The 24,050-nt window shown below is 43.3% G+C and overlaps 1 protein-coding gene across 3 annotated transcripts in view; it reads right to left on the reverse strand.

Annotated features, from left to right (window-relative positions):
- Nucleotides 1-4,413: 4,413 nt before the first annotated feature.
- TBC1D14 (TBC1 domain family member 14) overlaps nucleotides 4,414-24,050 on the reverse strand; it is a 77,254-nt gene continuing 57,617 nt past the window's right edge. For all 3 annotated transcript variants that reach the window (XM_083155246.1, XM_083155257.1, XM_083155265.1), the window contains 9 exons: nucleotides 22,896-23,013; nucleotides 21,165-21,271; nucleotides 20,646-20,726; nucleotides 19,884-19,978; nucleotides 16,354-16,425; nucleotides 16,051-16,179; nucleotides 13,357-13,466; nucleotides 10,483-10,741; nucleotides 4,414-10,285 (listed from right to left, as the gene is read on the reverse strand). In XM_083155246.1, coding sequence (XP_083011372.1) covers nucleotides 10,220-10,285; nucleotides 10,483-10,741; nucleotides 13,357-13,466; nucleotides 16,051-16,179; nucleotides 16,354-16,425; nucleotides 19,884-19,978; nucleotides 20,646-20,726; nucleotides 21,165-21,271; nucleotides 22,896-23,013 — 1,037 coding nt within the window. In that variant the 3' untranslated portion in view covers nucleotides 4,414-10,219. The remainder of the gene's footprint in view (nucleotides 10,286-10,482; nucleotides 10,742-13,356; nucleotides 13,467-16,050; nucleotides 16,180-16,353; nucleotides 16,426-19,883; nucleotides 19,979-20,645; nucleotides 20,727-21,164; nucleotides 21,272-22,895; nucleotides 23,014-24,050) is intronic.

The following is a 24,050-nucleotide window of genomic DNA, read 5'->3' on the forward strand; positions in this document are numbered from 1 at the left end:
ATCATAGACCATGGCAATTGTATCTACCACAAGTACTGTCTACGGCTGTACGCGACTTTTATAGTTGATTAGTTACCAGTACATAATAATGGAACATGAATGTAATGCTAGACTCTGGCAGCTGTGATTACCCAAATGAAGCAACACATGATTTGCTCTGTCGGTGCGCAACACTTAAAATCACCCCATAGGGGGTGAGGAGCAACACTTGTCCTTTTTTTTTAATATATAAATTTGGAAAGTATTATTATCGTTTATTTATATGGCGCCACAAGGTTTCCACAGCGCCTAACAATACATAAATGACCAAATAACGAATGACAGTACAAGACAATTTAGGACAAGTACTTGGTAAATAAGGATAGTGACATCAGGGGACAGGACATTGCCGCTATCAGGGTGGCAGACATGTATAAACTCTAAGAACATGAGGAGAGAGGGCCCTGCTCGTGAGATCTTACATTCTAAAGGGGAGGGTAAGACAGACAGGAGTGACACAGAAGGGGTAGCAGTGAGCATAGACAGTTAGGATGAAAGATGGTTGGATTTTATGCGGGAGGGTGGGAAGATGATCAGTTCAGTCCTAGACATTTTAAGTCTAAGGGCCGTATTCAATGAGAATATTGACGGCGTGCAGCGAATCCTGTTTAGGATTCGCTGCACACTCGCCACGTTCCACAGCCTCGCTGTCCCCCCTATTCAATGTCGCAGGGGCTCGCGGTCCTCCTCCTCGAGTGTGAACCCCTGCGGCGGACGCCACAGGGAGATGGAAGTCTCCCTGCCTGCCCCAGAACATATGTGGGGGGGGGGGGGGGGGGGGGGAGGTGGGCTCCCCGGGAGCCAGGCAGCACAGGCTGCCCCCCGGGAGAGCCAACAGGGGACCAGGTATTCACTGCACCCGATCGTGCATATGTAATGATCGGGTGCAGTGAATATATGAATATCTAACGAGCGGCTCTCGGCTCCCAGCCCCTGTTCTGTGTAAAAAAAATAATATATTTTTTTAAATTAAATATATATATATTTTTAATTAAATATATATTCATGTGCTATAAGCACATTAATAAAAATAGCATGCCCCTTCACTAAATAAAATTCCTGATTTTTTGACACCAAATGTAAAACAACAACAACTCTATTTTAAAAGTTCCCTTTCCAATTCACCATGAAAAGATGGCGATTTGCTACACGGCGAAAATCACTTAGAAAGACGGCGAGAAGTGCACGTTGAATAGGGCGATTCACTTTCTCACCCAAAAAATCACCTTCCAACGCGAAAATAGCACAAATTCGCCGTGAAACAGGGCGGATTATCCTCATTGAATACTGTCCTAAGAAAGCGCTGGCTCATCCAAGAATAGATAGCAGAGAGACAGTTGGAAATGAGTGAGGACAGAGGGAGAGAGAGATCAGGAAAGGAGGAGAGGTAGAGTGGAGAATTATCAGCATAAAAGTGAGCTTACCCAGAGAAGGCGTATAGAGAGATAGAAGAAGACGGCCAAGAACAGAACCTTGGGAGACACCTAGGGCCTTATTCTAGTTCATTCTTTCTGACAAATTCCTTCTTAGATGGACAAAACCATGTGCACTGCAGGGGGGCAGATGTAAAATGTGCAGAGAGAATTAGATTTGGGTGAGTTATTTTGTTTCTGTGCAGGGTAAATACTGGCTGCGTTATTTTTACACTGCAATATAGATTTCACTTTGAAGTAAAACCCCACTTAAATCTAATTATATCTGCACAAGTAACATCTGCCCCACCTGCAGTGCACATGGTTTTGCCCATCTAAGAAGGATTTTGTCAGAAAGAGTGAACAAGAATAAAGCCCTTACTGACATTGGAAGTGCAGGACAGGTGGAGGCATTAAAAGGTACAGCTGGGCATTTTCAAGACTGACAGTTCAAGCATTAATGGTTACAGTGAATGTTTTTGCCGATGTCAAAAAGGTGATGTTTTTATGGAAGAATATCCAGATTAAGCAGGCAGGAGTTGTATGGTGTGAGGATAAAGTAGAGCACATATTTAAGGGATTGCTGTGGGCTAAGTTACAGAGCAGCAATACTGCAGATTAGCTGCTAGCAGTGGCGGATTCAGGGGGGGGGGGCACCCGGGCACGTGCCCCCCCCTGTCATTTCATTTTGTAGCTGAGGACGAGGGCTTTCCAACGAGCCCAGCCCCGTGTCTCTAGCCCCCCGGGAACCAGAGAGATCGCCTGGCAAAGCTGTAACGTTTTTTCCCCATAGGATAATATGGGACCCGTCAATTCCGACCCCCACCCGGTTCCAATGGCTGCCAGTTCCCCCCCTGGCATCATAAAGGCTTGTGGTTGATCTCATTCAATTCCAAATCGCTGGGCCTTCAATATGATACCAGGCTCGTCCATATCGGTCAATCGTTTCCAGAGATATTACGTGTAAACTATTTTTTTTTATTTTTGAAATGTAATTTCATGGCTGTTCATGTTCTTTGAGGGCAGATTACTCTGGAACCAAACGTTCCAGTTTCACTGGACCAAAATCATTCAAAGCCCACTCAAAAGTTCTTCAATATGATACTTGTCTCATGTAAATGGTTCAGTTGGTTCCGAAGATATAGCCGGTTATATAAGATAACTTGTTAAAGGGGGGGAGGGGTGGTTTTCTCTCTCCCTCACACCAGAAAATGCAGGGACTAGGCTGGTGTAAAAGGGGCCAACCTGGGAATGCATTTTCTGGTGTGAAAGGGGTATTATTTCAAAAAGTGCTCTGAATACAGCCAGGCTCTGCTACTGTCAGTGGCTATCACTTCTGCCTGGCGGCTGTCCCCCATTTACCGCGAGCATGTATTCCCCTTGGAAATGAGCATGTAATCCCACATGGCAATAAGCATGGAACCTCTGGCAATGAGCATGTAGATAAGCAGCACTTATGTAGCATAATTTTTAATAGACATTATGGTGTTTGACATAATACATAATGGACATAATGGCGTGTAACTTAACGTGTACTGGACATTATGGTGTAAATGTTTAATGCGTGCCTTTGGTGGACAATGTTCCTGTTTATGAAATGTATTGTGAATTCTGGCTCAATCCATGAGGCATTATGTGAATTTTGTCTCAATCCGTGTGGCATTATGTGAATTTTGGCTCAATCCATGTGGCATTATGTGAATTTTGGCTCAATCCATGTGGCATTATGTGAATTTTGGCTCAATCCATGTGGCATTATGTTTATTTTGGCTCAATCCATTTGGCATTATGTGAATTTTGACACAATCCATGTGGCATTATGTGAATTTTGGCTCAATCCATGTGGCATTATGTGAATTTTTGCTCAATCAGTGTGGCTTGATGTGAATTTTGACACAATCCATGTGGCATTATGTGAATTTTGGCTCATTCCATTTGGCATCATGTGTAAGGGGCAAGTATAAAGGGGTCTAGTATTTTGTTGCATAATGTGTTGAAGTTGTATATGGTGTTGTACACTACACTCAAGGACACGCCCCCTGTTGAATGGCCACACCCCATTTTACGGAGCGCACCTTCGGCGCGCGTACAACTACATCCTTCACTTTTGTCACCATGGTGGGCCTGCGTACTTTAAATGCCAGGGCCTATTTTTAATCCCATTCCCACCCTCTCTCTGCTGCTCTCTTAGCATGTACACTGGCACCACTAACACCGCCCCTCCCCCACCTAAACCCTCTTTCATCATGGTGCCCCCCCTGTCATTTTATCCTGGATCCGCCCCTGGCTGCTAGAGGTGGTTCTGCCTTTACCAGAACAAAAAAGTACTGCGAGCACCGCAAGGGGATGCGTATTATGTTCGCGTCCCCTCGCAGGGCTTGGTGGCTCGCTGCGCTCTCCACATTTTATAAAATCAACTCCACGCCGATGTGGAAGTGGGGGTATGAAAATGTTGGTCGGACGCGTACCACCGCCGCTTGCCACACTTCGGGATGACGTGGGGGGGGGGGAATGGGGGCAAAATAAATGACATTAAATGGCATTATAGGTTCAATCAGAACCAATATCTCATCGCATCCCATACAATAATGGCATGCAATGTGATTTTTTTTTATTGCACCCCATCGCATCGCATGCCATACAATAATGGCATGCGATTTTTTATCGCACCCTATCTTTTTAATGGATACACTGACACAGTGCAGTGAATACATTATATAGGAAAATTGCATCGCATGCCATACAATATGGCATGCGATGCGATTTCACTACCGTGAATAGCCCACTACGCAAATGCCGTAGTTGGCGCCGTGATAATACACAAGTACCGAGAAAACAAATATTGACCAGGCCGAAGGACCCTGCTCCTATGTTTTGAAGAAGTTCTTTCACCCCCACAAAAAAAGTAAATACAAAATAAAGTTATACTCAAATCGGGTAAATGACATTAACACAATAGACACAATTTTTACATAAATTTATTTACTAAAACCATATTTACACTTCAAAAATACAACTGAACACCTTCTTCCCCCAAATTGAAACAACGCTACACAGATAACTGTACATGTCACACATCATTGCATTGGGTTTGGTCATGGTCATACATCCACACAAGAAAAAAAAAAAAAATTGCCTTTTAGATTTTTGCTTTTTTAATGTGTTAGGATTTCACATTAACATGATACCAGTAAGTATTATTTCTTTAACCTTATATCCAATATGGAAAAAACATTTAGAACAAGCCACCTTAATGTTACATTTTACCATGCTCTTCTGTCCCACAGTCTGAGCCCAGGGGCTGCTCCACACAGAGCAAAATTAATTAAGTACACCAGTTTATAAGGACGTTGGAGGCTAGTGTGGAAGGCGAGAACGTGAGGACCAATGGAAAGTTTCAATCTCTTTGCTGCATCTTGCATTTGGTTTTATAGCTCGTAGACCCTTTCCCTTTCCACCTCTAGTTTTCAGCTCAGGCCATGAACAGAACCAGAAGAGTCCTACATAAAATGACTAAAAAAAATGTAGCTTGCAGGCAGGTGTATCAAACCAGGAAGAGGAAAAATTGGAGAGAGATGTAGGTCTATTTACTAAGCCTGGAAAAGATGAAGTGCCAGCAAATCAGCCCCTAACTACCATGTTTTAGGCTGTGTTTGAAAAGCAACAGTTAGGAGCTGGTTGTTTGGTACATTACCGCCCATTCACTTGCTGTCTCTCAAACACTTAAAACTATCCGCTTTTACAAAACACAGCCTACGGAAATGGCAGTTAGGGGCCAAATAGTACCTGTTACCTCTCCTTTATGTGGCAGGGCAGCTTTAAATGGTCTAGAACCCCCAAGTGTTTTATGTTCCTAAATTCTACCATTTATTAAGACAACTATAAAGCATACCCACTGTGCAGGCGGCCATTTTGCTGCAGTGAATTCTGGTTCAGTCTACAGAACAGATTCCCAGACTGAGTTTGGATACAGCATTGGAGGACACTCCACCATGGTTACTTTGAAAAAATGACAGAAACTTTATCTCTTTTAAACAAAGCTTGTAAAATGGCAGATAGAAGCGGATTGGTCGGTACTCTTCAAGAGACGATAAAGGTCTTCGCCAGTCCTCTAAACAGGTCTCCCAGTGTTTTAAAATTACTTGGGATGAAAAAAAAAAAAAAAAAGGCTGCGACAGACATAACAAAAAACCAACAACAAAACATTTGCTGGATAAGTCCACATCATGATTACAGTTTGAGCGCTATACATCCACCAAATATTTACCAGTTATATACACACAGAATTGGTGGTTTGCTTGTTTTCCATGATCCCTGAATCGATTAGGACACAAACGGTCCTTAAATAACAATTTGGTATAATGCTAACCAGAGAAACTGTATTTAGAGCCTATCCATAATGAAATTCTTACAGCCCACGAGCCCCCAAACATCAAAGTGGAGCATTACAGCGGTAGGAGAACTGTTTTTTTATTCTAACACTACACAAAAAAATATATACAAAAAAATATATATAGCCATTTATATTAGCCATTTCTAAGTATGCACAACTAAATACAGCATATAGAGGAACATAGACGGACAATTTGCTTGTCCTCATTTATTCTACGCTGGACCTGCGCGTATATGAATAGTATTTCATTTATATTAATCTGTATCACCTTTGACAACATTCGGCATTAAGCACCAGACTGTTCAGATAAAAGGTGCTCTTTTATTCACTTTCTTAGTGACCTTCAAATTAATAAAAACGGGAACATAATCAGTGTTGTGCATTTTTAACATATGCAAAATTAAAAGCAATCTTTGATGCTTATAAAAATAAAGACCAGTCTTCACGGTTATAAGGACCGTAACAGCCACGGTACCTGTAACCTCTAGAATATTGGTTTCCTATATCGCCAATGGCGCCACGTCCGCAACTCTTTCACATCTCATTACCTCAACACATGATTCGACCTGACACAAACCATCCTTCAAATGCTAATGAAAAAGATCTGGGGATCCAAATTCAGGTCAAGGCCTGATGTAGTAAACTTCTATATGATCAGAAAGTCCAAGCTGACCACAAAGACCGTGTTTAGGTGGAAGTCTCAGGACTAATTGCTAGAAGATACGTTGCCATTTCTATTGCAGCTTTTGCTATATTATAGTACATACTGTTACAGTGTTAATCACCTATTTTTACAAGCACTCATTACAATAGTGGACATTGGAAGTCATTGACAAAGACCCCCAATATTGGCCCAGTAATTACAGCACATTAGGCCAGGTGTACCAAGCTTGAAAAGTGATCAAATTGAGAGTGATAAACCACCAGCCAATCAGCTGCTACCTGCCATGTCACAGGCTGTGTTTGAAAAATGAAAGGTAGGAGCTGATTGGTTGGTGGTTTATCACTCTCCATTTTATCACTTTTCATCTTGCCGATTAGGAGGCCTTTAACGGCCGGTCGTCAAACCTCTTACAGCATATTGCACACCCTGATTTTCATGCAGCAACTTCTAGACATGCCCCACATACAGAAATACAAAGAGTGGTAAAAAAGTCAGACAAAATGAAAACCAATAATGATAATGAATAAATAAAAAGAATCACGTTTATCTACCAAAACTGGTTACAAGTATAGTGCAAAGGCACAAAAGTGACAATAAAAAAGGTGTCATGACTGATATGTACATTACAGTGTATGTGTGGATGTATATGTACTTGACCCTTACATTGCAGGTCATTATGAACTTTGGTGATATACAGATTTACTCACATTTGATCATATGAATCACAGACTAGAAAAACATAAAATCCAATCCAGCATTTGCCCAATATTTATAAAGTGCTTAGTTTAACATAAAAGATGATTATTTTTTATCACAAAATGGCAGCTGCCTGTTAAATAAAAAAAGAGATTTGTCTGCGTCTCAGCGGAATGAGTCTTGGTAGTCTCCTACAGGAAGCAGCCATTTTGTGGTCACAAGAAAGCGGTCCAATGAATTCACTTGAAATTTGTGGAGGGGAAAGGACAGGTCTCTGTACAGAATCCAGTTACTGGCAGAATTATTCTGAATTAAAACCCTACAAATTTCACAAATATACTGAAACCCATTGCAACCATTTAGAGATTTTATTAGACCAATGTGTACTTGAATGATGAAACGATCAACACAAATATCTGATTGCAATGGATCGCAGCATATGTACAGAACTCATTCCATACTATTACTTTACAAGACCGTTGTAATTTAAGTGGATCTTCACTTGGACGTTTTGCCTCTAGTGACTTGCAATCCAGTGGAGCCTACATTACAGTATACATGCAGATGAACTGGGCAAGTGCCATAAGTGATTTGTGCCTTAGATACAGATAATGCCCCATCTATCCCAATTAGTCACCAAACCTGTAAAAATAAAATGTTCTATCCCAGTGTCAAGACTAGTAACACCACCACTGCCTCTCTACAGAGGCCAACCAGATGTTCCTTATGGAACAGGAATTCCTGGTGCAGTCAGATCCTCCTTATTACTCAGCCTTGTCCTGCTAACAATCCAGGCTTCTACATCTTCAGAATTACCCACATATGTTTATTATCAACCCATTCATTAAAAGCAACACATCAAATTCTCTTGTAACTTTTGTAAGACTAGGTAGAAAACCTGGCATGTTGGCAGCCAACAAGCACCAGTGCTGAGAAATATTAGAATACCTACACAGTATAAAATATATGCTAACACACCAAAATAAAACACAGTTCTGCGTCTTTGATGGCTTAAGTAGGAGATTTTCATCTGCAGTGGAGACGAACTAATTCACCGACAGGATTATGGATGTGCGCATCTGTGGTCAAAGTAACATGTAAAAGTACAGGTCCCTCTAGATCAAGCATGTCCAAATTATGGCCCTCCAGCTGTTATGAAACTACAAGTCCCATCATGCCTTGCCACAGCTTTGCTATTAGGGAATGCTAAAACTATGGCAAGGCATGCTGGGATGTGTAGTTTCACAACAGCTGGAGGTCTACAGTTTGGCCATGCCTGGTCTAGATGATAAAATATCCATATTTCAAGGTCATCAAACCAGGTGACCAACAAGTGGAATCTTACAGTATTCACAATGAGGAAAAACTATAGTAGGTTTTTCAAACATTCATATATGTGCTGTGGCCAGGACAGACATTAATATATTATTTGGCCTGCATTACCAAGAGTCAAATATACGGATCACATTGGTCAGGATACATTACCACCCAAGCCCATCTGCAGCAGGGTTAAGCATTAGACTTTCAATGAGTTTAGGTTACCCAAATAATGCTACCATTTCAAACTTTTATCCACTGACAAAAGGGTTCCAGAAGTAAAGTTACATGAGGTATCTAGCAGTGCATTATGGGGAACCACATTTTAAAAACCCCCAGTGCCAGATCAGTGCACAGTCACTACCTCTTGCAAGAGGCACAAGAATATTGAATCTCAGTGTTCAGACGACATTTGTGACGAGAATGCGGATTGGACAGCTGTGGAATAATCTGCTCAGTGGGTCACAGAGCTAGCAGCATTTGCAGTAAGTACCTCCACCTACTGGCCACTGAGCAGTTGACAGGCATTCGTATTTAATCATACTGTACATATATGTCAAGAACTGGACAGGGGCATATAGAATTTAGATCCAGTAATGCAATTAAAAAAAAAAAAACACTGGAACTATACAAAAACCACTCACATGTACAGTATGGAAGGGTGTGGATCACATGTGCCAGATTGGTCCTCCTGCATACATTTACACCAATGACGATGGTGACTTGGACTTTCCTTACTGTACATGACCGAGTCTAGTTCTTGATTGCCTTTTCTAAGTGTATTTTTTAATCCTTTTTATTAGAGGTGTGCAGATCTGGATTTCCCTGGATCTTAAACGGGATATTACTGGCTTCTCGGCTGTCACATGTTTTGGAGCCAAAACATGTGACCACCGAAAGCCAATAAGATCCCGTTTTGAGATGCAGATAAATCTGTATCTGCACATCTCTAATAAAAAGGATTAAAAAATAATATAAATATCTACTTTTTCTGCATCAGCAGCTTCTTCACAACATCAAATTCCATACCCACCTACTTTATGACATACATATATCTGTTGGGTAGCTCCTATGTCCATTACATTTGGTATATTTATGGTTGTAGTACTACAGTATTAAACTTATTTTAGTTTTGGCTGGCATTGACCAGATATAAATACATATAATATACATACATATAGAGTATATATACACACACATACATATATTATATATACATATATAAAATATATAGATTTTTAAAATTAGGTTACAAAATTCTCTTTTCATAAAGAAACCGACGTTTTCCCTACAGTAGGATTCATGAGCTGCCAGGTTTACCCACTATAAGCAATGGTCCACGAAAAAATTAAATATTCCTGTTTTGTTCTTTGCAGTGGATAAGGAACCCTAGAACCGCACATGCAAGTACCCTACAGGACAGGCTGGAACTTGTGCTGTAGGGTAATCAAGACCACACTTGCCAACCTCGGTCCCCCTTCCCAGAATCCTCGTATCCGTATCAGCCACAACGTCCTGCTGATTAACAGTGTTGAAAAGTGTCTGGAGTAAAGCTGGTCAGAAAGTACCGACTTCAATAATTTAAGGCCAATTCCAGTGTTTTACACAGTCCTGTAATAGAACTTGGTTCTCTGTCTCTTAAGAAAACCTAATCTGTGACATTCCCGTGGGGAACACTACCCCATCCTGAGGGCATATTCAGAGTTTAAGGTTGGGGCTCCTGTTCTCCATTTCACGGTTATCTTTTTGCAGTGCTGATAGAATCTAAAACACAAAAAACAAAAAAATTGTTACTTATTACTTACCCCCACAAAATAACGATTCAAATAGTTGCTAAGCCGAGCACCTACCAACTTTTACAGATAATAAAGTTCACATTTTGTTTTCTGCATAGTCTGTAACTTATTATTGAACATTACTTTAAGAGTCCGGAAGCTAGGCTACCCAAGACTGAGCCGTACCTGAGTCCACTTCTTATTCCGGCTCTGCATCTGAATTGCGGAGATGGATAGGAATAGGTCATCGGCGGTTAAGTCCTCAGGCAGCTTAGTCAGAAACTGGGCGATGTGAATGAAATCCATCTTCGTTAAAATGTCTTCGAAAAGTTTAAGTATTCCCAAGGCAGTTCTGAACAAAAACTCCTCGCCGTCGCGGCAGAACACGTCCCACACTCTGCATGCCAAATCCAGAGGAATAGACTTACTGTACAGGGTAAATATCCTGGGGAAGAAAGACCGGATTTAATAGTATGATAAAATACCATTTTCTTTACTGTAAGGACCAATCAAAAAAACATACGAAAAACAAGCATCCAAGGACATGTCTGCATTCCTCAATCTGACACAGACCTACACATCAAGCACCCCGAGTACTGCATTTCCTTGTGTTATCTTTAGTATACAACATTTATAGAACCACTCTAGCTCAGCAGATATCTCTACCCTACATATACAGTAATTCCCCAACATTGCCTGCACAATGTAACAATGCTGTGGTCCTGCTCTACATGGCTATACTTCGCAATGGACTCATTTCAATGGATTATATTAACACATTAGGAGCCCGAGCCTGGGTTAAACATTATCTGAGATTCACACAAACGGTCGAAGGTCTGCACATGTGTCTAAGGTGGGAGAAGCAGCGAATAGGGTGGAAAAGTGACCCAGAGGAGAAATTGCCCATGGCAACCAATCAGCGACTTATAGAATGCACTTGATAAATGTCACTTTAAAGCGGATTGGTTGCTATGGGTAATTTCTCCACTCTTTTTATGGCTTCATACATCTACCCCGTAAGTCGATACAAGTTGCACAGCACTTGCGTCCCATGGTGTTGGCGTACAAAGTCACTGTAAGGGTTGGAAGCGCATGGTCTCAATAATATTGGGCATTGCTGGATGATGATTATGATGGAGAGGTGGTTACTAAGACTTATGTAGATTGGCCAGTCTGATGGACGTGTCCATGAAGTAGTTGTGTACACACGCTCAGCTACTCGCATTAGAGGCCACACACTGATGGAGCATGTACACTGCCATGGGGCTTGCGCAAGTTTCAATGGTAAGGCCAGTGGCGTAACTATTGCACCGTAGCCCCCGCGGTCGTGGGGCGCTGTGCATATGGGGGCGCCGGGGGGGCTGCGGTGCTATAGTAATCCCCCCGCCCCCCATGCTTACCTGTCTTGCTGGGTAATAATCGGGATAATTTATCATTTTAATACATTATACGGTACTTGTGAGTTATCCGGGCTGCCGATTTTGTCCTTAAGTTAAGGACACCCGACCGACGCGATGCCCGCGATTTAGCCCCAAATCGGGGGCATCGCGTCGGTCGTGGCCGTTATAAGGGGCCGCGACGCGATGCTCACGATTTCCCATAGACAGTAATGTTAAAAGACACGATGGACCCGATTTCCCATAGACAGTAATGTTAAAAGACGCGATGGACCCGATTTCCCATAGACAGCAATGTTAAAATAAAATGACAATATGAAATTGTCCAATATGTTTTAAAAAAAAATGTTTCATGGCCCCCCACCACCGTTAACGCCACCCCGCTATTGACGCCAACCCGAAGCGTGGCGAGCGCAGCGAGCCCGCGAGGGGCGGCGGTACGCGTCCTCCGACCTTTTCATGCCCTACTATCCACTAGGGCGTGGAGTGAGAATAGAATAGTGTGGCGAGCGCAGCGAGCCACCGAGCCCGAAGCGTGGCGAGCCCCGCGAGGGGCCGCGGACACCTGTGAAGCCCGCAAGGGCACGCGGATACCTGTGAAGGTGTCCACGTGCGCTCGCCACGCTTCGGGCTCGGTGGCTCGCTGCGCTCGCCACACTATTCTATTCTCACTCCACGCCCTAGTGGATAGTAGGGCATGAAAAGGTCGGAGGACGCGTACCGCCACCCCTCGCGGGCTCGCTGCGCTCGCCACGCTTCGGGTTGGCGTCAATAGCGGGGTGGCGTTAACGGTGGTGGGGGGCCATGAAACATTTTTTTTTAAAACATATTGGACAATTTCATATTGTCATTTTATTTTAACATTGCTGTCTATGGGAAATCGGGTCCATCGCGTCTTTTAACATTACTGTCTATGGGAAATCGTGGGCATCGCGTCGCGGCTCCTTATAACGGCCACGACCGACGCGATGCCCACGATTTCGGGCGCGATGAAAAAATCGGCAGCCCGGATAACTCACAAGTACCCATTATACTGTACTTTATTTATAGGTCTCAAAAACAACAGTAAAATCCCTTATCTAGATAATAGATCACATAACCTATATCATTATCAGGAGCAAACAAGGCTAAAAACACAAGATAAACATCTCTCCAAATTCAGGGAAAAAAACAACTTAGACAAGTATTACAAGTATATAATTGTTAGTTGTCTATGAAGTACTGGTTTAAAAGTTAACATGTAACAAAGTATTTCATCTCTTTGTATCATTAAACTACAACACAAAACAAACAATGAATGACCAAGGCAATAAATAGAGGTCAAATATTTTAAAACTTCTAGAAGAACACATTCTGGGTTATTTCATGTTCTGTAACCTTTCAGATTATGAGCCTATCAATCTGTACACACAGTTTATGTTACCTATAAGGTTGCAAGCCTATCACTGCCTAGCAATCTTTGAAACATTATGTATTAACCAGATACATGCTAAATGTTCAAAGCAATCGCTACTAGAATGGCCATAAAATGTCATTGCATATAAATTTTAAGACCGGTTTCAGAAATTTGTATAGTTAATATACTGTCCAATATTATTAAAAGTTCACTGAAATCATCCACATTTTAATAACATGAAAAACTATTTTGACACCCATTCCTTACCAGTCTATTAGGTATATATCTGGTGTTAAATTATTTTTCTTGAAGTGAGCAAACAACCTCGGTAAATTTTCCTCGAAAAATACTTCAAATGCTGCGTAATAAGTTAACATCTGCAAGAACAAGAGATAAACATATTGGAATCCCAAGAGAGACAAACAAATATTCTTTAAATAAAAAAAATATCTAAAATTTGACACAATGACCTGAAAAAGTTGACATTAGCACACGGACCCCCAATTAGAGTACCACCTGAATTGCCATACATCGCAGTTAGGGATGCCATTCCCAGGGCATATTTTAAATCCCGGAAATCAGGATTGAAAAATGGGTACTTGTTTCCTAGCACGGCCACAATCTTAAGTAATCGTGTCCCTTAATTAAGGGACACGATTACCCCGATGGACCCGATTTCTTTTGAAATCAGGTCCATTTTGCCGGCTAGGAAACAAAAATCGGGTGCATCGCGTCGGTCGGGACCATTAACATTGGTCCCGACGCGATGCGACGCGATGCACCCGATTTTTGCATAGGATTCAATGTTAAAAAAAATTTTAACATTGAAATGGTGTAAAAATTTCAAAAAATGTGAAATGGGTCAATATGACCCATTTCACATTATAAATGTCCCCGTCGTCGCCCCACGATACACGCCAACCCGAAGCGTGGCGAGCGCAGCGAGCCCGCGAGGGGCGGCGGTACGCGTCCTCCGACCTTTTCATGCCCTACTATCCACTAGGGCGCTGAGTGAGAATAGAATAGTGTGGCGAGCGCAGCGAGCCACCGAGCCCGAAGCGTGGCGAGCGCAGCGAGCCCCGCGAGGGGCCGCGGATATCTTCACAGTTATACGCGTCCCTTCGCGGGCTTCACAGGTGTCCGTGGCGACGCGGACAGCTGTGAAGCCCGCGAAGGGACGCGTTTACCTGTGAAGGTATCCGCGTCCCCTCGCTGCGCTCGCCACACTATTCTATTCTCACTCCACGCCCTAGTGGAAAGTAGGGCATGAAAAGGTCGGAGGACGCGTACCGCCGCCCCTCGCGGGCTCGCTGCGCTCGCCACGCTTCGGGTTGCCGTCTATCGTGGGGTGGGGTTTACGCGCTTGAATTTGGGGGGGTTGGGAATTTTTTTCATTCAATCCAATGTAAAATTGGGTCCCAGGGACCCAATTTACATTGGATTTAATGAAAAAAATCGGGTGAAAAATCGGTCGGTCGCGTCGATCGCATCGCATGCGACCAAATCGCATGCGATGCGATCGACCCGATTTTTTTCAGCACGATCACCCCGATCTTAATCGGTGTGGCCGTGCTAGGAAACAAGTACCGAAAAATGCTTTATCCCGGGTATCCCATCCCTAAAAGCCAACCACCCCCCTCTCCCCCACATTGCCTTACTTTAAGTGGGGCAGGCGGCAGCGTAATGGAGGCAGGCTGCGGGTGTGACGCCAGAGGGAGGTCAGTGTGTCACTGGACTGTGCAGCCGGGAGAAGTCGGGCGGCGAGCGGGTTCAGTGCTGCGGCCTGCGGAGTGTGACCCGAACCTATCCCGGCCACACAGAGTCACACCTAACCTGGTCACAGTGCCAGGCGAGTTCTCAGCGAAGAGCCTCCGGTTGTAGAGCGCGGCACTGCGGGGGCGTGTTTGGTTGGCAGCACAGTGTGACGCGCGTGACCTCTGACATCATGCTACGCGTATGAGCTGCACAGCCGGAACAGGAGCAGCCTGGCAGCGTCTGAGCAAGTGCTCAGACGCAGCCCAGCATTAGACTAGTCTAATCCCGAAATCCAATCCCAGCAATATTGGGGCCAAATCCCGGGATTGGCCACCCTAATCGCAGTAACGGCGTAGTCTATGTATAGTTCAGATACCATATTATTTACAAAAATAATAAAGTCATTCACTAAATTGGTGAAGGAGGTACACCTCAGGTTTGCAAACTCAGTCAGTTCATGTTTTCCTGGTCTCCATTTTTTTTTTTAAAGTGTCGGTGAGTAATGACTACACCTGTGCACCTTGCTGACCTGGGAAACATAATCTGTCTGGGGTGCTGAGGACAGAGTTTGAGAACCACTGAGATAGACAAAGTATTGTCCCACCAAGAGTTCCACACAACCAATTATCCTACTGGATAAAGAGCATTTTCTAAAGGAGTTTCACTATATGTGACCAAAATAGCTCTTAAGTTAAGGTCGTATAAAGCCCCAAGTATGTTAATAGAATGGTTAATTGACACGTATACCGGTTCTCCTGACAGCGGATCACCAGGATAAGTTTTCCTGAAGTGCTATGATTTTCTTAGACAGATATTTGCATAAAATGTGGCATTGTTTAACAATATTTACCATGTTACACAATATGGTGGTGCCAGCTAAAGACAAAGCAACAATATTAAAGGTATTACTATTATATTGGGAATCATAGAACCATGGTACACTGATGGAATCTTTATGTACGGGTGTTTATTTCTAGATAGTCAATAGGGTCAACGGTCAACGGTCAACACATGGAAAAAGGTCTACACGTGTTTCTTAAAAAAAAAAAAGTGTCAATGTTGACATAGACTCCCTATAAGTGTCATGCGTACCCTCACTTCGCTTGACACTGGCCGTAAACCTTATTTTATAGACCTCAAAATGAATCGCAACAATCTACAACATTGTATTCTAATACAACAATGTAACAGTAATGTTCTACTTACAAGGCCATGGTCCACTCGGAAAAATGCCATCTGACAGGGTTTATTTAGGAGGTTGGAGAACGCAATAAAGGCATCGGCTGTATCTAGGTTCAGGATCAGCACAGCAGCGATAAAGGACATGCCTTGTACCTGGTATAGGGAGGATAATGAGAGACGCTATCAGCAACACACCAGAGAACGACAAGTTCTGCAGCACAGACGGCGTACTAGGACAACAATTTATTGTGCACGTCAGGAGCGGCATCTGCAGCACAAGATAACATACTTTTATTAGGCCAGAGGAGGAAATATACGCTTACTTACATAGCCGACGTCAGGTCTGTAACAAGTGTAGGCCCCTAAAATACTGTGCAGCATGTCGTGATAAGGGCCACCCTGAGGAGACAAATGATGAATAGGAACTATTGTCAATCCAGTCACATACCACTAACAATCATTTCACTTCATTACTTATATAAAGAGGCCCAGCAGCAGGCCCTAACGCCCAAGTCACGCTGGATCCCTTTAATAAACAGTAACTGTATTTGGGGGCGTGGTGTAGCTCACAGACAATGGGGCAGATGTATTAAGCCTTAAGAGATAAATGCCAGGGTGATAAGGAGAGATAAACATCCAGCCAATCAGCTCTGACTTTTTTCAAACACAGCCTGTAACATGGCAGTTAGCAGGTGATTGGCTGGACGTTTATCGCTCCTTATCACCCTGGCATTTATCTCTTGTTAAAGCTTAATACATCTGCCCCAATGTGAGCTATACCACACCAACAGGTCAATACCAAAAGTTACTCATGCGTTAGACCGTGACAGAAGCAATGACACATGTAAAATGTCAACGCTTCAAGCACAATGCCTCCCTGTGCTCAGCACTCTATCCTATCAAGTCAGTTAAAGAAAAAAAAAAACGGTTGTCAGGATATTGAGTGCAATGGCATGTCTAACTAATACAGGTATAGCTATTTGTGTCGACCTATTGACTGTCTGACTAGACATGGTCTGTGAGCAGTCTGGAACCCCTGTATTTGGTCAGTTGAACAGTAAAGTTGGTCTCCCGAGACTTGATCGCTATATTTGGCAGCTGCACATGTACTCTATGTATGTAGAGTAGGTCATGTGTGTATGCATGTACGTGTATGGATGTGGTTTGCATAGTAGCATGGACCACCTATGGTGGCAATTGTCACAAGACTATGGCATGACATCCACACGCTTTTCAGCTGGATGACCGGTGTGTTACTCCCTCCTTGTCTATCTTACTATTCTCTCCCACACCCTCTCCCATATATACCTAAACCATTGGCTATTATTGACATACTAGTTACCAGCCCTTTACAATGACAGAACATGACAGTAATGTCAGCACCAGCGGCTGCGCGCGGCAGAATAAAGCAAAACTTAAATTGTTCCGTCGGCTGCCATCTAGTGGCTCCCAGAGTGAAAAACACTGCCCTGTTTTATATAGATTATTTGGGATTTTACATTTTTCAGAAAGCTACTTTGTAGGTAACTGGAACAGAGCGGGATCTTTATTCTGACTATTGAAAGCTGACTAATGATATTTTGTCAGCTTTTAAAGTAGGAAACTTTTTAAGTAGGGAGAAAAAAGTTACATAGATTAAAGATTGGACTTATTCTGGAACGACTGTGATGTAACGCCTGTCGTCTTCTTATTCATCTCATTACAGGTATTTAACCTTACATGCCATTGCCAGTATTGAGTCACCATCACTCTGTCTTGCATATTGCATTATTATAGGTATTTGTGCAATTGTATTAAGAATTAAGTGAGTTTGAATGTATTAGAGGCTGGGATGGTATGTAACCTCTTACCATTTGTTTATCTTAAGGCCCCCATACACTATACGATTTCATCCGATTTCGGCACTTTGGGCCGATAACCGGATGAAATCGCCTCAAAATCGCAGGTGTGTGATATATGATCCGATCCGATGCGCGGTCCCGTGCGCATCGGACCGGATCAGGGAGGTCGGACGGTCAGCACATAAGATCATCCGACCTCCCTGTATGCTATGCATATGCCTGCCCACCTGTCAGGCATATGCATGCAGACACCGGGGGGCGGGGGAGCACGGCGGGCAGACACACTGACCTGGCCGGCATGCTGTGATAACAAATAGCAGCGGCAGTAGTGGGGGCGGGCGGCGGCTCACAAATGAGTTCCCGGCGGGTGCCAGGTGCGGCGAGTGATGCTGACCTGGCCGGCATGCTGTGATCACAAATAGCAGCGCTGCCGCTCCGGGACGGGACGCACAGTGGCGGCTATTAGATTTTCAAAATACCTGTCAAATGACCGGCCGTTCTGTGATTGGCTGAGAGCTCTCTCAGCCAATCACAGAACGGCCGGTCATTTGACAGGTATTTTGAAAATCTAATAGCCGCCACTGTGCGTCCCGTCCCGCAGTGGCAGCGCTGCTATTTGTGATCACAGCATGCCGGCCAGGCACTACTGCCGCCGCCCGCCCCCCACTACTGCCGCCGCCCGCCCCCGCTCCCACTACTGCCGCCGCCCGCCCCACTGCTCCTCACCGCCCTGCAGCTCCCCATTTGTTTTACATGTGATAAATCGCAAGCGATTTATCACATGTAAAAACTGGCTCATCAAGTGCCAAATTGTATGTGAGCCTCCCAGGGAGCTGCCGGGCGGGCTCACAGGAGAATTGGGTCCGACTTGTCCTAAGGACAAGTCGGCCTAATGTATGGGGGCCTTTAGTTTTATTGCTAGTGGACTCTGGCTGGGTGGCGTCTTAATCAATTAACTTAGAAACAGCTTTTAGTATTTAGTGAGAATACTAGGCTGACACAGCCTGGCTGACTATTGATATTTTGTCAGCTTTTAAAGTAGGAAGCTTTTTAAGTAGGGAGAAAAAAGTTACATAGATTAAAGATTGGACTTATTCTGGACAGAAACTGCCAACCAACTTAACATCTTGATATCAAAGTGATTCAGAAAAACAGAAACTACAGCAACTCAGAAAACCAAGGGACTGCTTTGAGTGAGCTCACTTCATACTCACAACATACTACTCCTGGCTATCTGACTGTTCATCCAGCTTATCACCATTTCTGCAACTGCTAAAACTTTGAATATCACTGTTAATGCTTGTATTTGCACTGTCTGTTTTGAAAATGCCCAGCTGTACCTCTAATGACTTCACCACTTCTGCTCTTCCATTGATAGTAGGTGTCCCCCATCATTTTATTCTTGGTCCTCTTCTTCTCTATCTCTATATGTCCTCTCTGGGTGAGCTTATTTGCTCACTTAACTTCCACTATCACCTCTATGCTGATAATACTAAAATCTACCACTCCTTTAATGATCTCTCTCCTTCCATCCTCACTCATATCTCCTACTGTCTCGCTGCTATCTACTCCTGGATGACCCAGCGCTTTTTTAGACTTAAAATATCAAAGACTAAGCTGACCTCTTCCCACCCTCCTGCAAAAAACCTGACCATCTCTCATCCTAACCTACTGTTTATGCCCACTTCTTTCCCTTCTGTGTCACCCCTGTCTGTCTAACCCTCCCCTTTTAGAATGTAAGCTCTCACGGGCAGGGCCCTCTCTCCTCTTGTGCCTTTCTTAGAATATATAAACCTCTGCCACCCTGATGATTGCTTCAGTGTCCTGTCCTCTGATGCAACTATCCATATTTACCATGTACTTGTCCTAAACTGTCTTGTACTGTAATTTGATATGTGTTTTTGCTCCCAATTATGCTTTGTAAAGCGCTGCAGTATCTGTGTGCGCTATATAAGAAACTGTTAATAAATAAATAATATTCATGAAGAAAAAAAAAAAAAAAACTCACTGCTTTACCTTTTGGAAAATACAGAGATTTGGGAATGTCCGGGATATATCCAATTTTATTAGCTCCAAGCTGGCTTCCCGGTCTGCCGCGGACAAACCGGAGTCTAAGGAACGAAAACAAACACCAATTAAAATATCAGCATTGGTGGGTTATAGATTACTGCTCTTTGGTAGCAGTAAGTAATAGTACTGGGTGCTGGTCTAACAAGGAGTTAAGCTGGGTACACATATGTACAATCTCATTTTTCTTGCGACCGTTCGATCGACCATATACACGTTCGACCGTCCAAAAGCCACGACCGATCTGCGCGTACACACCTGTCCAATTTTACTTGCGACGTCCGACGTACTCCCGTCCAAACAATCGCAAGAAAAAGATGGGCGTTCAGGTTTTGGTAGTATGATCGCAGGAACGGCCTGCATATCGATCGAACGTGCGTACACACGGCACTTTTGTTCCGATATGTAGCCGTCCTGTCGGGTGATTTTTAAGCAGCAAAGAACCTTCGACCGACCAACTGTGGACGGCCAAGAGCGTTTTTGGCCATTTATCGATCTCACAGAAGGAATCGGGACTGCGTACATACATATACAATCGAACGGCCGTTCGTCCCCAGAACGGAAGAACGGCCCGACGATTGTACATATGTGTACCCAGCTTTACCCCCATGCTCCCTTTCTATACATGACTGGGACTCCATGCTCAGGGTGAGCAACGTAGATGCCGCAGGCATGAGGAGACAGCCGTTGGCAGACTGTGGAAACTATTACCTTCATTTTCACCTTCAGAGCCTCCCATGCTCAGTGATTTCCATCGATCCTTAGCACGAGATAAGCAGATGTCATACAGCTCTATAAAAACAATAATGCACAATTACTCTTTCACAACAGTCTCAAATACTTTCCACAACAAACAGTAATGAAAGGAAACCTTGTAGACTCTTGAGTCCATAGACTGGCATTACATCTACCGTCACACCCAAATGATTATTTTTAAAATGCAAAGTAGTATTTTACTGTACTACACAACTTATACCCGGGTTTTTTCCGGGTTGACCTGCGGTGCGAAAGCACCAACCGGGTCGACTAGCCCGGCAATTTGACCAAGGTTATATTAAGAAGGGTTAAATCTGTGTATAATGGTCAACCCGAGTGTAGTGTGAGAGTGCTAGAGGCGGGGTTAAACATCCTGGGTCCGACCTGGCAATGCGATATGAAAGTAGAATTAGTGGAACCAATATTGAATGAAGCCTGACTGATAATTGGCAGACTGGCGGAATTCGGTCTTACCGTGTGTGATATTTAACTCGTTGCCGATTGCCAAACTCCAGACCTTCCCTCTGACGCTAGGCGGGATTCCCTGCCACCACAGCTCCCTGACTCTGCGAGAACAGCACCTATTGCAGGAGAGAAAGCACAAGGATTGTACCAAACACATATGCGGCTAGGTTACAGCACTAGAAGGTGATGTGCGAGATCTATAAACCCCATCTCCACAGGCCCCCCACATGCACTATAAAGGCAGCTCTTGGTGGACTTTAGCCTGCCCAGTCTTCTTCCATACAGCACTGTTATTTGTGCATGACAGCAGGGAAGAGAACGCAGAGTGCTCTTTTACCGCTACCCTATACGACACTACAGCTCAGAGCTTCTGGCCATCCATTATATCACAAGAGAGCACTAAAAACAAACTCGAGTGTAAAACTGCAGCATCCAAGCTATGTAGGAGGGACTAAAGTAAAAACCATAATTAAGCCTATGGTTTTATTAAATGTTGGAAGAATGCGTCTCAATGGTCCAGAGGTAAAAAATCTGTGCAAAACGCTTCTTTAATGCCGTTTAGCACCACCGTTATCAAATCAATTAACTGTCCCACCTAAAATGTCCAGTATTTTTTTTTTTATTATTGTTTTAAATAAATGTTACAATTTCCATCATTTTACAAGTGTTTGAAAAATAATAGATAGGAGCTGATAAAGCCGTATGACATAACTAAAATAGGTTTGCACAATCTGTCCTGCAGGCTAACTCCTAGTCCAGTACAAGAAGATGGACATAGAAAACACTGCAACCAAATGGCGCACAGAACACTAGCGCTTCACAAATCCAGAGGGCACATTTACTAAAGCTTCTAAAAATTAAAAAGGTGACGTTGCCCATAGCAACCAATCAGATTCTCTAATGCATCCTAGAAATAGACAGAATCTGGTTGCTACGGGAAACATCACCTTTTTACTTTTAGAAGCTTTAGTAAATGTATCCCTCGGGGTTCAGTTCTGTAATAGGATTGCTTTGTACAGGGAAAGCCAATCCCATGAGGGTAGCAGGAATTGGAGATTTCAAATTTGCCCCTGGGTATCGCCTCTTCAAGCTACCAGGTAAAATATCAGCGCACGCAATTTTATCTTCTCTCACTTTAACACCTTACTTTTAAACAAAGTCACAACAGAAAAGTGTGTACACCTGAACCATTGAATACAATGCTGCAGACAAACAAAAATGAAAAACAAAACCAAAAAATAAAACTTTCTGGGATATAGTTGTACATGGAACAAGTACAATTATATTTCATAGAATGTAATCTCCCCATAAAAAAGGAAAAATACATTCTACATAACCAGCATGCACATAACTTCATGCTGCTGCAATATTTTTGATCATTAAACACCAAAATAAAAAAATAAAAAATAATAATAATTTGATTGAACACATTTTTGGGCTTAAAATATGGGTGCAGTGTTCCTAGAATGCAAATCTTAGGTAAAAACAATACTGTCCATTTCTGTACACTGCCAAAGATGGGCACACGCAGAAATATATTTTTTTAGCTGCGTTCTAGGTGGTTTTGTGCACTGTATATCACATATATATAGGTGCACCACCCCTGCACTGCGCCCTCTCTCAACTGCCAATCGCGCTTAACTGAATAAACCTATGCACGTGTATAACGGCACAAGTGAAATATACATCATTGGCGAACGGATGTATAATTTCCCCCTTCGGCATCCCAGGGTCTCTTACAAGGTTTCCCAGTTGGGTAGAATTTCATTGTTCCACGTTAAAGCGGCGTTCCCAATACTTTCTTCCAGTTTACACCTCTCCGCCAACAGTTTTTTCCTTCGCTGAGCCTCTTTGTATTCTGAAAACACAAAGTACAAATTAGACATTGCTGGTATAAAAGCCACAAGCTAAAGAGCAGGAGATGATGACGTTGATAAAAGGACATTTCTTCCAGTTAATGCGGCACTAGAAACCATCTGGGATCAGCTCATGAATTCAAATGAATGATCTGGCAGGAGGTAATATGAATTTAAACAAATCTGGGCACAGTAACAAAGCTGACAATGACACACGGTCACGTCTAGTCTGGAATGATGGAATATGTGTAAAGCTCCCTAGCAGGCTGATGTATAATAAATGTACCGCTGGTTTGGGCTATGCTGCCGGCACACTGGGGATCACAACATTTCTTTGGGAAAACATGCAAAAGGCCAGCTTTAATTATTCAAAGCTGGCGAGAGCCGGAACAATTACTTAATTTTAAACTAGTTAAAAGTCTGTCAAAATGACTGCTTGGTCCCTATCTGCTCCTACCTCAAATCTGTCATCACAGCTGCCTCTTAGGGATAGCTCTCAACCATCTAGGATTCGAAATCGATGATGGTTTATGGACGGTTTTGCCATCGATGGGGGGAGAACCAGATGGTTTCCCCCCCCATCGATATCAAGCATAAAATAGTTTCTCCCCCAAGGGGCCTTCACACGGAGCATAGCCCCGTCCCCGACACCCGTGAAGCCTGCTCCCATGTTTGAGTGGCAGACAGGACAATCAGTTTATGAAAATTGATGACCATCGATCGGTAAAAAGATTGAAGGTCACCCATTGCATAGTATGCCACTACGAAGGCCAGCTGCACTATTGCTTTCGATGTAATAATCGATGACCATGGCAACGATGCCCATCCCTACACTCTCTACATATTCAGCAGGGTTGAAACAAATCATTTAGCTTTCACTTTCTGTTAAGAAGTTATTTGATCTGTTGAGCGCCCTCTAGTGGTCACTGATGGTACTTCATTTCAAGAAGGTGAGTAGTTAGCCTTTTATAGTATGTATAGTGTATGAGCACATATAGATGCGCCAATATATTGTACATATAAACTACTCTAAAAGGTG

Source organism: Crinia signifera, chromosome 1 (genome assembly GCF_055691185.1).
Source record: "Crinia signifera chromosome 1, ASM5569118v1, whole genome shotgun sequence".
NCBI classification, from domain to species: domain Eukaryota; kingdom Metazoa; phylum Chordata; class Amphibia; order Anura; family Myobatrachidae; genus Crinia; species Crinia signifera.